Source organism: Crocodylus porosus, unplaced genomic scaffold, assembly GCF_001723895.1.
Source record: "Crocodylus porosus isolate Cpor-Errol unplaced genomic scaffold, CroPor_comp1, whole genome shotgun sequence".
NCBI classification, from domain to species: domain Eukaryota; kingdom Metazoa; phylum Chordata; order Crocodylia; family Crocodylidae; genus Crocodylus; species Crocodylus porosus.
Genome location: NW_017728912.1, coordinates 19,607,660 through 19,621,105, shown reverse-complemented (window position 1 = coordinate 19,621,105; position 13,446 = coordinate 19,607,660). Strand labels below are relative to the sequence as shown.

The window sequence follows — 13,446 nt, the reverse complement described above, 5'->3', positions numbered from 1 at the left end:
CCCGTTCCAGACCTTGGCCACTCGAACTGTGAAGAAGTTCCTCCTAATATCCAATCTAAATCTGCTCTCTTCTAGCTTGTGGCCATTATTTCTTGTCATTTCTATTTCATATCTCAAACAAGCCTGGGAGGGAACCATGTAGGCATGTGGATAGAGTTAATGGACTTTTCCCATTCAGTCCTTGCCCGTCTTAAACCTGGCAGAAGATAGCAACAAGCAAGCAGAAACAAGGCGGAGGCCACCTGCTCCTCCAAAACCGGATGGTAATGTCTTCTTTGCTGCTGATTGGTCATTTACGTTGCCTGGTTTTTATTTGAGCAGATTTTAATGTGCCACGACTTTAAATTCTTTCATAAATTAGCAAAGCCTATTCCAGGATATACAACTGTCACCTTTTACATAGAAGAAAATGCGAAAAGAACTGACTTCTGTATCATAGTAAGAATGGTGCAAGAACAGGTATGATTCAAGAACAGGTATCTTACCTGAATTATAAATATCTTAGGTTTTCCTACTAGGCTTGGGCATTTGTCTCCTCGGAACATGTTTGTCATCATCTGAATTTTAATTTTAGCATCATAGGCATACACGTGATCATCTTCACCGTGGCTTAGGAACACGCATACAAAGCAGTCTGCATCACTGTGGTCATCCACTGACACTGAAAGAGAGAAGTAGTATTTAGAAAGTGTATGAATTTATGATGTTTATGAAACCCAACAGAAAGGGGTCTCAAACACCCAAAGCAGCAAGCAGAAGCACTGACCTACCTTTTGTTATCTCTTTTTCAGGGATTTAAGTAGGGCAGAAAGTATCTCACTTAGGTACCACCTAGGATCTAGTCTTTAGTACTAATGTTTGTCAGTCACAGAGACATCTTGGTTATTTCAATATGTTATGCAAGGAAGAAGCTCCAATTAGTACAAAAGAATATATAATAGGACTTCTTCACAGAAAGCCAGCATTGTAGGTTAAGGTGAACATTAACAATGATGGATGAAATCAAACACAGATTATCTCCTGCAGCTAGAAAGAGACGTATACAGTTCCCTACCTTCAGAAATGTGCTGCAACACTTCTTCTGCTTTTAGGTCATCAAAGCATTTGACTTCAAATCCAAGGTTTGTCATACTGTCATTAAATACAGCAACATTAATAAACATCCTTCACAAATTATACTAAAAATGCCACTTGATTTTTACTCCCTTTGGAATTTTTTTTGTGAAAACAGATTTTTCTATTTTATGTAATAGCATCTTAATGCTATAGCCCAAAGTGCCTTAAAAAGGTGTAGAGCTATAAGAAATGCCATTTACAAAATGAGAATGTGCTTATGCAATAGAAATTTTCATAAGGAGAAACAGAAAATGCATAGTCGAGCTACCCCTACAAGGACATGTGTTAACATCTCACACCAAACAAAACATTCTGCTACCAAAACATTTAACTTGGATATTTTCTCCTTTTCATATAACTAAAAACCAAGAGGGCTCAATCTGAGATGTGGCTCCCCACCTTCTTCCCTCCCATGAGGATAATAAAACATGAATTGCCAAAGGGTAAACTTCAAATCATGCCCTGAGAGAGGTAGAGGATTCTGGGAATAGGGCATTTGCACTGCAGATAGCACTCGGGGGGGGGGTAGGGGGGGTGCACTCACTTGCCCTGTGAACTCTGTGCCAAACCCAAACCTGTGTAACTGCCTACTTTTAAGATCTCAGATCAATACTAGCTTAGCCTGTGCTGTTCCTAGGGTAGCCCTCATAGAGGATGTGCTGGTTTTCTGCTACTGTGTCCTCTAGTGATACAAAAACCAACACCTTTATGCCCTCTATTTTTCTCTTTTCAAGAGAAAAATAGAGGGCATAAAGGCATTCAGTTTTGTATCAATAGAGGACAGAGGATAACCGGACTGTCCTCTATGATGGCCACCCTTGCTGTTCACCTTTTGACAGCATGCTCTATTTAAATCAAAGATGGGCAAAATGGTACATCTACCCAGCAGTCAAACTCCATTTCCCAGCAGCCCCTGCCCACGTTGCTGAGGCTGGTTTCCATGGAGACCCCAGTAGTGAAGGGCCACAGTTTCCATGGAGACAGGCCCCAGCAGTGCTGGCAGGGCATGGAGCTGGGCAGGGAGCTGTTCCACAGCCGGGGCTTTCACCACTGCTGTCATCCCCACAAGATCCCAGCCGCGGAGCAGCTCCCCGCCCAGCTGTATGCCCTGTCAGTGCTGCTGGGGCTGGTCTCCATAGAAACCTAGGCCCCGTGCTGTCATGGCGCTGCTGCTGCGGTCTCCATGGAAACTAGCCACAGTGACATGGACAGGGGTTGTTGGGAAACAAAGTGTGCCATGGGCCTGATCTGGCCCATGGCCTGGACTTTGCCTGTCCCTAATTTAAATGCACAGCTACTGGACTGGAAGAAGGTTTTGTGCTTACTTTTAAGTTTGGGTAAGACAATGCTCATGGACACATTAGCGCTGTGATACTGGCAACCTTGGAAACAACTAATTCCCTTGTTTTTCTGGGGCTTCAAATGATCAGCTTTAAGGCTACTGTTGGAAGCTTTAAAAATGAAGGCCTATAGTCAGTTTTATGATTGCTAGTAGAAGCCCTTGACAGGTGCTTTTCCTTCACAGCTTCTGGCCTATGTAATAAGGAGTTAGTTATAAAGTAGACAGTTATAGTTAGTAGCATTTAATTAACTGGTGTGCAATTAACCTAACAGGTACTCAGTGGAACTGAAAGATACTATGCACTTAAGCAGTTTATGTATTTAACACAGAGATAACCCTTGTTTATTATAATGTAAGCAATAGGCAACAAATTGGGACTGGCATTTTTATCTGGCGAAGCGATTTATGCATTTATCTGCTTTAAATAAGTGCAGTGCATTGCTTGTTCCTACTGGATAAAATAGAGTTTGTTATGGAACTGTGCTCACTGTAGATGGGTTAGAGGGTTTGCTATCACTTCTTTTGAGGCACACGACATTCTTGCTACTATATTCAGTGACTTTAGAGCGTGTGCATCTTCCAGTCTGGATTATCACTTAATGTCACAAAACTTTGGAAAAGTATCTACAGGATGTGAAAAAATATATATAATCAGATTGCTACGCTGAACCGTAAACAATTCCCCTGCTATAGGAGCTTGTTACCACCACATCCTGGTTTCTGGTTTACACTTACTGTGGTTCTCTAAGAGATGCAGGAATGAGTAAGGCTAACTTATTTCCTAAGTCTCTGACCATAAGCTGCAGAGTTATTACTATCTCCTATTCAAAGCTGTACTGCTGAGATAAGACACGTTGCAGCCAGCTTGGCTAGAATGTACTGAAGTACTGCTGCCAAGCAATATTATGTCTGCCTTAGGTCTCTCTCCTAGTCTGTGATTTCACAGTCAAGTTGCTTTCTCTTTCCAGATTAAGTACTGATAATGCAGGTTTTAATTTTTCCCCTTAAGATACTGCTATTATTTTTCTAATTGGGTTAAACTATAAAATAAAAATGAAAATGAGACCTCCACGTCAAGTCCTCCCCTCCCTACTTATGGGTGCCTATACCTCAGCCTGTTGGAGGATCTGATCCTAATCCCATGGTTTCAATAGGAGTTCTGCCTATACCTTCAATGGAAACAGGCCCTTAACCCTCTTAATCATAAGCTATCTTGGGCAAGAACCTTTATATGGCAACTGTATCTACAAAATAATTTATTCTAGATGTGCTGATATAACCTGGTCTGCCATATCATTTCAAATTTAGATTCTCTTATTTAATTTCTCATTTTAAATGAAAACTCTTTTTTACAGCAATCAAATACCTTACCTGCGCTTCAGATTTTCTCTGTCTGCAAATGTCCCACGTCTATCTGGCAGCTTTAAAAGCCAGTTGAAATGTTCATGATTGAAGATCACAGCAACACCTCTTCTCTTGTGGTTCATTTTGTATTGTGCTGCTGGATCTAAATGTTGCCTGTTGTTACAAAGAATATTCATTTGCTTATGTAAGGTCAGAGATCAAGACTTTGAAAAATAATTAATGATTTGAGGTACTTAATTAAAAATCCATTTTAGTAGCTAGATTTTTAAAAGGGAAGCCCTCAGTGCTGTTTTAGAAACCAGGTCCCTATAAAACAACAGAAGTTAAGCAGTCAAAAAAAATCACTTGTCACTTTTGAAAATCTTGGGAACGTCAAATAAGTCACTTGAAAGCTCATGAAAGATCTGGCTGTTGCTGATAAAAGCCAACACATTCACAGTGTGTTTTGTTTGGACTGTCCTCTGTTCAGAATCTTTCTGACAGAAGTCTAACTCAGTTTAGTAAGCAACCACTCAGTATAATAAATAAAATCCACTTTATTCTTTTAGTCAGGCTTATTTTAACTCAGTACTGCTTGGACACATTTAGGTTTCTTAAAATTTCAGGGGCGATTTATCATTCTTTTCCAAGAAAAGTTACTGAAATCTAAGTAAATTCCAGCCTAGTGAAAACACAGTGTTGTTACTTATAGGTCAGCAATAGTCAGCATCATTATGCTCAGTACTCAGAAAAAAGATCAGGAAAACGAGCATGCCCCTCCCTTTTTTTTTTTTTTTTCCAACCAACAGTTAGGAACTTTGGGCACCTATACATGTGCAGCGAGGTTGCTCCAACACACTTTAATTATGGTGTGCCAGAGCAGACTTGATTAACTGAGTCTGCTGGAGCATAGTACTTACCACGCAGACTCCAGCATTGCATGTCTCAGTGTCCTTGTGCTGAAAAATGGCGGCAGGGCCACTTTACCTAAAGCTTGTTCAACGAGTTTTAGTTAAAGTGCCACTGTTGCCATTTTTTCAGTGCAAGAATGCTGATACACATGACACTCTACATGCTTTAATTAGGGCAGCTCTTGGAGCCGCTCTAATTAAAGCACCCACACACACACACCCCTCCTGGAGCATGTGTATAAACGCCCCTAGTGACTTTATGACCCTCGCTTGAGTTCCATGTGTGCTCTTTGTAAAATCTGTATCTCCTCAAGAAGCTTCACAGTATCTTAGAAAATATAAATAATAATAGAAGCAAAACATAATGTAAAAAAAACCCTACTTTGTGAAGGACTTTCGTAAGAAGCTAGTCAAGGAAAATTCTTACAGAAGATCTATGCTTTTCAAATACGTACAATGAACTGCTATCATTAAATGCTCACTAAGAAGAGCACACAGTACTCTGAAAACTGGGACCAAAAGTAAACATACCAGAGATGAAAAAGCAGCCCTACCCTGCCAAAAGTAACTACCAGGGATAGAGCTAACTCCAGGGCAGCGCAACCTGACCTTGGCTGCCACCGTTGTCAACTCTTGCTTACCAGCAGTACTGTATGACATGACCTAGTGCTAAGTCATTGCTGCCTGCTTCTTTTTAGCTGCTGCTTCCTACACCACTACCTCCAAGAGGGAGCAGAAAAAGACCATCCATGAATTAACTGAGCTCCATTTTATGCAGTCATGTTGTTTGCCTCTATTACTCCAATTGGAAAGCTGTTCCAGTACCTCACTGTCCTCATGGTCATCAACCCACTTCTAATTTCCAACCTAGTATTCATGGCAGTTCAAACTTGTTTAAACATGTTCCATCATTTTCCTTTTGTTTAAGTAGCTCCTTTGCCCCAATGTATTTATAGACAGCAGTCCCCTCTCACTTTTCTTTTCACTAAGCTAAGTAAGTGAAGCTCTCCGTCTCACATTGTAATACGGGCTCTCCAGTCCCTCAGTCATCCTCCTAATCCTTTTCTGTATCTGTTTTAATTAATTTTTCTTACCCATGGGCAATCAGAACTGTACACAATATTCCAGATTTGGTCTCACCAATGCTTTGAACAACTTTACTTCATATATACATAAATATTATATATGCGTAGATCTAGTACCTTCTTGGATTAAGCAAATGTATAGAAATATACATATACTACTGGTTCCAGCAATTCAAACAGGGTTGCAATTAAAATATTGTGAGCTGCTCTACACATAACCAAAGCCACTTGGGTCTTGGAATATGACTCAAAAAACTGAAAGGCAATTATAAGAAGGAAGAAGATAGACTATTTTTTTTGGCCATAACAAACATGACTAGGAGCAATGATCTCAAACTGCAACAGAGGAAATTTAAGTTGGAAATTAGGAAGAACTTTTTAGCTACAAGGGAAGTCAAGCATTGGAACAGGCTACCTCGAGAAGTTGTGGAATCTCCATCCCTGGAAATTTTCATGGTTGGACAGACACTTGCCTGGGCTAGTTTAGCCAGGTATGATCCTACTTTGAACACAGGCCTGGGCTAGGTGACTTTGTTGGATCTCTTTCAGCTTTGCTTTCCTATGATCCAATTATCTAGTATATTTATATAAATAATTCACAATTTGTTAGTCATCTGTCACGCCTTGGATTGTGGTGACCTCCAATTAAATATCCACTCTATGACTTGAATGTCTGGAAAGCACTTAGCACACAGGAGGGTACAAATACATTCAAACAAATATCATATGATGCATGTTACTCCTTATGTGCATTTCTCACAGAATTTGTTCCAGACATCATAGCATATGTCTGTCTGGCACCAGCTATATTTATATATAGTTCTCTTCACTCCTCCATGAAATTATAATTGGAATTACTATTTCAAATTCAAATAGTCTACTGAAAAATACTGCACTGACATAATTTCAACAGCTGCTCAATTTCCAAAGAACTGGGTTATGAGGAATAATAGCCCATGATGTCTCCACTATGGCTCTTATAATACAGTGTTTTGCCTTATATTTGTCTCCCCAGTCTGTGTTACACCTGATATACAGCAATTGCTTCTTACAAGCTAGAGAGAGTGGTCACCTCTGAGGGCAAAGCAATCTCTGTAACAAAAAGTAAAACCAAAGTGCATGGTTCAATCAGTTCCTACTACGGACCTTGGAAACAAACAGCAAAGGACCCTGATCCTCTCTAGCAATGTGGGTTCAGAGGAAAGAGAACTGGAGTTTGCTAGGGCCAGGTTGCCTGTTATGTTCCCATCTCTTCTCCTTTGTCTGCTTTAGATTTAAGTGATTTAGATCAGAGATCAAGTACTTTTTCCTTGATGTGTATATATGTACAGAGCCTAGCAAAACAAAATCACAAACCCAGCCTTGCCTCTGGACACCTTCACAACAGAGTAATGCTTATGCGTGTTCCAGTGTTACTCAGGTTTGAGACATCTGTTATGTTAGTGTTTGCTTCATGGGTGCTCCACTTGGACTCTTACCAGAGACTTAGAAAACCCAACTAATTTAAATAAATGGCCTTTAATTTCACTTTCCTGCTCGCTAGAAGTCTTATCTGCAGGACTCTGCCATTACCATCATTAGTCATCCTGCTTAAAACAAAGATCTTTTACCTTTTATCAAGGGAATCTTTTTCGATAATGTTTTTATCTTCAGCTATAAAAAAGAGAGAAACAAAAGGTGACTGAACTGTATCATGTAAAGGTACATGTAATCAGAAGTATCAAGAGCAAAGTTTCACATTTAAACTTGCCTGTGTATCTATTTGCAAATGCACTTGTAAAGTGAACAAGCAACTTAAGCATAAGGCAAATGATGAGGCATACAGTCCTCCAATTTCTGCTGAAATGTATTTCAGTGCATGATCTTATAGGGGTCACTTCTGGAGGCCATTCTTAATTACAGTCCTAATGAACTAGATTTTTAAAATTGGGAAATATACAAAGGCACACACAATTTACATGTGTATAATCTTGATTCCAGCATACAGAAATGATGAACTGTTAACTGTCTGGTTATTATACCCTCTCAGTGAACTGATCTAGGTGTAACTAACAGGTGACATTCAGAAACATGAACACCATTTTCTTTTGCTGAACTGTGCACAATACACAAGTTATTTTAATATACTCAAAGCTCCCACTGAAGTCAGTGAAAGTATTGGGTGCACATGGGAGAGAGGACTGGACTCATGTGCTAAAGCTGTTAATGATGATTAGGTCCAACTGAGGCCTTTTCCCATCTTAACACACTTGTACATCTCACAATCCTATTTTTCAGCTAGATGCATTATGAGAGCAGCAATCAGTACTGTACCTTGAAATGTCGGGTGACTATCCACCTGGATCTGCTCTGCAACTAGAAAACACAACATCTCTTACTAAAATTTGAGTCAGCAAAAAAAAAATCAGTATCTTTTTATGACATAATAAGACTTTTCCTAATTTATTTTTGTAACAGATCAGCTGAACAGATTTCAGGTACTCAGACATGATGGGTCTATGCACTTGTGGGGATTTTGTACCCTTTCCTTCACTCCCCACCATTCTAATTGCTAACTACTGAGCCAGTTCAGGTCAATAAAGCCTCATCCACATTACTACTTCCCCTCCATTGCTAGGATAGCCTAATGCTAGGATAGCCTAATGGCAACTCCACTCATGGCAACACAAGCAGAAGTGTTACTAGAGAACAGCGGTTTGTGTTGGTCTAAGGACATAGGCAGACAAGGTTCTTTGGGGAAATCTGGTATATTTTATTAGACCAACTCAAACAGTTGGAAAAAAAATCTTCTCTGCAAGCTTTTGGGTATAATGTCAGGCTGAGGAAGCATCTGCAGTTGGTGTGTGCTCTTCCTGGATGGAATGAATAGTAAAGAAGCCAGAGGCTGGTATACATATACTAGAGAACAGGTAAGCTAGCTAGCTAGGTTAAATTAAATGAAATTTAAAAAAAATAAATCAACTTTCACCTGGTCGACATGGGTCATTTCACCATTGAGATCACGATGTACCAAGCATTCTAGACCAGTGACCAATGATTCTGAACTAGGGTTGTGCAGCACCTTGGGGTGCCTTGAGATCCTTTGAAAGGTTCTGTGGGGTACCATACAATGTCAATACTGTTAGGTGTGCAAACATGATCTACAGGATAAACCAAAAGATTTCAAGTAAGAATCCATAGTGTTAGAGTCATTCTGACCTGTTACAATTTTTATAAGTTCTCTGCACCAAAAGAATTGCTCTATTGTTTTTCCATAGTCAAAAAACAAGTGAAAGCTAAGAACTGGCATTTTCTGAGGGGGGTCCTGAATCTAATGAGGGGAGTCTGCAGTCCATAAAGGTTGAGAACCACTATTCTAGACCAATGGGAGAAGAACCAAAAGTGCAGACGCAGTTTAGCTTAGCGACCACGCTTCATCTGCTACTTCCCTTTTGTACAGCTAAGCAAAGAAAATGTGTGGGTCTGTGTTTCTTTTTTTAATTTCACCTGTGTTTCTGGAGCTCAGTTTGAAAAGTCTTACTTCACTGCAAAAAAAAAAAAGCCTTACAAATATTTAACTTTCAAACTTTCAGCAGCCTGAAAATGTCAAGCGGTGTTTCCTCTTTACTGTCAACCTCTCCAAACAAACATTTTAAAGCATGCCATTTTATAGTGATGGTGGGGGACACTGGACTCATCTCATAATTCACTAGGGAAGCTTAAACACTTTTCAGGAAAGGCTACGTTTGCCTGTCCTTAATAATCAATACAGAGATGCTTCCTCAGCCTGATGAAGGGTTTTTAAACCTGAAAGCTTGCTAAGAAAACTTTTTTCAACTATTTAGTTGATCCAATAAAAGATACCAGATTTACCTAAAGAATCTTGTCTGCCTATGTCCTTAGACCAACACGGCTACAACCTACACCCTTGTACACAGTCCTCTGGTGTTAAGAGTCTTGAAAAAGACTGGAACAAGTCAATATTGGCGTGACAGTGCTGTAAATTAGGCTTAAGTACTATACAATAAATTAAGACTATTAAATGAATTACATACTGATCCAGTATGCATAAAAGCGGAATAGAGGACTTCTTTTCATTCCAGAGGAGAGGGCAGAGTTAGGCAAGGGACAGACATTTTTCAAGGGAAGAAGACACAGGTCACAGAAACCATTGCTATTCCAGGTGGACTATGGTAAAATAAGCCTTCCTAGAGGTTTTTTTCTTTTTCTGGGTAGTGTAAGACTACTCACTGGATGCAGACTAAAGCAAACCAAGGAAGATTTTTGGCTTTACCTCTGTAGTTATTATTCAAGTGGTTTCTAGTTAGAAAGCTGTCACATCTGGCTTGTAATTCTTGTTGGGAATCATCCTTCTCTCCCCAATGTATGGAAGCCTCCTGTTGGCCTTAGGTTGTGAAAATTCCAGCTTTATAAAGAAGGGAGTGAGTGAGCCACCCAATCTGCATTGGGATATAAGAGGATCCATCCAGGTACTGAAGTACCTTTAAGAAGTTTTTGAAAATTCATGTTGTATGCACGTGTATGTGCATTTTATTACAAAATCTAGAGGTGTCAACGTTCCTTTCACTGATCACCAAAGTGAACAATCACAGTCTAAGTCAGGGGTGGCATGCCTCAAGTGGCATGGATACCCTCTGTGTGGCATGGGGCAGATCAGGGAGGGGACAAGCAGTACAGCAGCAGATAGGGCAGGAAGCAGAAGGCAGAGCAGATCGGGCTTGGGACAGAAACAGATTTGGCAGGGGAGGAAAAGGGGAAGGGGATCAGATTAATACTCAGGGAGGAGACAAGGCTAATTTGTGGGACACCTGTCAAACAGTTTGGCCCCCACTGGTCTAAGTGGATGTAATGACTAGCGCACAATATAGGTGTATTTACTCATGCCTAAATTGTTTGGTCCTGCTGAAGTTGAGAAACATTTAAAAAAAAAATGCAATGACTCAGTAAGGATGCCCTGAGGACACCCTAAACTGCCAGCTCTGAGCATGCTAGAACGCTTTTATAATGTGACTGCTTATCAGAGCGAGAAACTGGACTCTGTGTAACCTTGAGCAATAAGAACAGATAGATCTCCTATGACTTTCATTTACCATACCATATTTTGCATATACAATATTTACTTCACCTCCCCAAAAATCAGCTCCCTAAATCCAGGGTACGGATATTAAGAAAGCTGATCATCTGCCTGGGATAGAACCATCCTGCTGTGCTTCATAGTCCACAGCGCAGTAGTATTACTATTCAGGCAGTTGAGGAAGTAAACTGACTTAATGGCCCACAGTTCTTCACTCCACCGGTCTTAATATGGAGTCGTCTCTCCTTTCCGATGCTCTTCACGTTTCACTAATCAAGCCAACCTTTCTCAGGGAAATTTTGCTATCTGTTAGCTTCTCCCATTAGCTTGAACAGGAACATAAGGAGAAAAGGGTGGGTGGGTCAGGTCCTACTCTATGAATCCGTAACTGGAAAAACTTTTCTTCATTCCTTCCAAAAACATGGTGTGTATTTTATTTCAGGGCACGTTGTACACAATACAGGGTGTTGCGGTTTTCTACATACATGATACTACTGGGGCATTTCGTACACCTGAAAAACAACACTGCTTGTTAAACAACCTTTCAAATATAAGCATTTCTAGAGAGTGGGCATGTTCTGGAGCATCCGTATATATATATAAAATACCATAAGTATATACCTAGATCTCTGTACATCGATAGGTAGAGCCCACAGGAGGTAGCAGAGAGCCTAGCTATATCGATAGCCCACTACCTGGCTCTGCCCGCCGGCCGTGTCCATCCCTCTGCCCATGTCCGCCCCTGCCGCGCTCCCCAGTCCCCGGCGCCCTCCGGCTCCCAGGGCGCCGGCCCCAGCCCAACGTGGCAGCGGCGGCGGCCGATGGGGCCGGGCCCGGCCCTGCCTGGGCCCGGCCCGCGGGCCCCGCCCGGACAAAGCGGTGCGGAGAGGCGAGACGGTGCCCCCCAGGCCCTACCTGCAGCACGCTGCCGCCCTGCGCCCGCCATGGCCGCGTCGTCGCCAAGGCTCGGCCCGGCCCCGCCCCGCCTCCGCTGCCTCCTCCCTGCACAGCCGGCGCGGGGCGGGCCTCGGGCTGCCTCTTGCCCCGCGGCCCCGGCCCTGCCTTGCGGGGGCGGCCGTAAGAGTCTGCCACACCCTAAGGCTCCTGCTCCAGCCGGGCTCCCGCACGAGTCGTGGGTCCAGCGCCTCAGGGCGGGGTGTGCACACGGCCTCAGCTCTCCACCACAGCCCGCAGCGGCCTCCAGCCCCCAGGGGCTGCGGACGCGGCTTTTCGGTTGTAGCCGCGTTGGTCTGAGGACACAGGTAGACGAGGGGCGCTGGGCAGGTGTCATATAAATCCTTGCCTAGGCTTGGAAAGTCTGCCATATAGCGTCTGCCCAAAACACCTTGCCTGGACATGCACAGAGGAGCAGTTGCTGCCCTGCTGCTCCCTCGCTGACAAATGTCCGGAGCGGTGGGGAGCGCGCAGGCCGGGGAGTGGGCCGCTGCCTGAGAGAGCAGGCCCGGGGTGCCCAGGTGAGGTCTCAGTTGGGCAGAGAGGGGCTGGACCCAGCACAAGGCCGGCGTGGGTGGGGTGCTGCACCCTGCCAGTCCAGTGGCCCATGGGCCAATCCTGAGCCACTTGTCTGGCTTGCGGAGGTAAAAAGCTTGTTGATGCTGCTCTACAGCATTAAGGTGCCAGGCCCTGTGCCAGAGCAGGGGCTGCCTTGCATGCAGCTTGCACCCTCAAAAGAAACGTTAGGGCAATTTAAAATCTCACTCAGAAAAATGAGATGCTCTTCTAGGTTATTCCTCTTCCGAATCTTTCTGCTGCATTGCATTTGAACTGGTTGCCCTTTCCTGGCAGGCACTTCTGTTACAAAACACGAATCCCAAGGGCTGGGCCTCAGTCCCCATCAGACAGTACCAAAGCATGGCATGCATGACCTTGCACACAGCACAGATGTGCAGAGTCCAAATTGAGAGGAAGCCAAGGCACATGCTCATAAATGTGCCAGAATTCAAACATTCAGCGGTATGAAATGCTAAATGTGCCCCTACCTGTGCTCGAGCATAAGGAACCTGTGAATAAATGCACAAGAGGGCCCCAATCAACCCTGTGCCCAGGACCTCCAACATCCTTAAGCCAGTCCTCTTTGAAGCCCTCAGTACTTTCCCTTCCAACCTAAAACATGTTTCTGTTTTTATTTTATATTCTTCCCCATCTTTTTCTTCCTAATTCATACTACTTCTATGCTTGGTAAGCAATTTAGCAAGACATCAGAAAAGACATCATCCAAGTTCAGAAAAAACGCTTTCTACCAACAGTCCCCTCCTCCCTCCCTCCAAGTCTATCCTTTAGACTCATGACTTCCAGAAATCTTCCTTATTGTGTCCTAGCTCAGCCTTTTCATATCCTCTGAATTGCTGTTCCCTGTCTAGTCTTGTCTCTGCTGTGACAGTGTAAACTCTCAGGAGCTGGAAATGTGTCTTAATCGGTTTATAAGTCATTGCCTGGACTTGAGATGTGATATAAATGATTAGTAATTATTATTACCTCTGTTTTGTTTTGCAAGGAAAAGCTTTGCCAGGATTAGACACCAGTCCCAGGGCTATGCTTTCTTTTTTTTCGGGG

At 42.7% G+C, this 13,446-nt stretch overlaps 1 protein-coding gene across 3 annotated transcripts in view; it reads right to left on the bottom strand.

Annotated features, from left to right (window-relative positions):
* Positions 1 to 11,847, bottom strand: part of CASP6 (caspase 6) — a 15,101-nt gene extending 3,254 nt beyond the window's left edge. Inside the window, exons 1-6 of one of the 3 annotated variants that reach the window (XM_019534118.1) lie at positions 11,788 to 11,847; positions 8,112 to 8,153; positions 7,409 to 7,451; positions 3,830 to 3,976; positions 1,055 to 1,131; positions 486 to 661 (exon numbers count right to left, since the gene is read on the bottom strand). In XM_019534118.1, coding sequence (XP_019389663.1) covers positions 486 to 661; positions 1,055 to 1,131; positions 3,830 to 3,976; positions 7,409 to 7,451; positions 8,112 to 8,153; positions 11,788 to 11,818 — 516 coding nt within the window. In that variant the 5' untranslated portion in view covers positions 11,819 to 11,847. Of the gene's footprint in view, positions 1 to 485; positions 662 to 1,054; positions 1,132 to 3,829; positions 3,977 to 7,408; positions 7,452 to 8,111; positions 8,154 to 9,832; positions 9,891 to 11,787 lie in introns of those variants that run through there. The other 2 variants (XM_019534119.1, XM_019534117.1) reach the window with 2 other exon arrangements.
* Between the last annotated feature and the right edge of the window lie 1,599 nt (positions 11,848 to 13,446).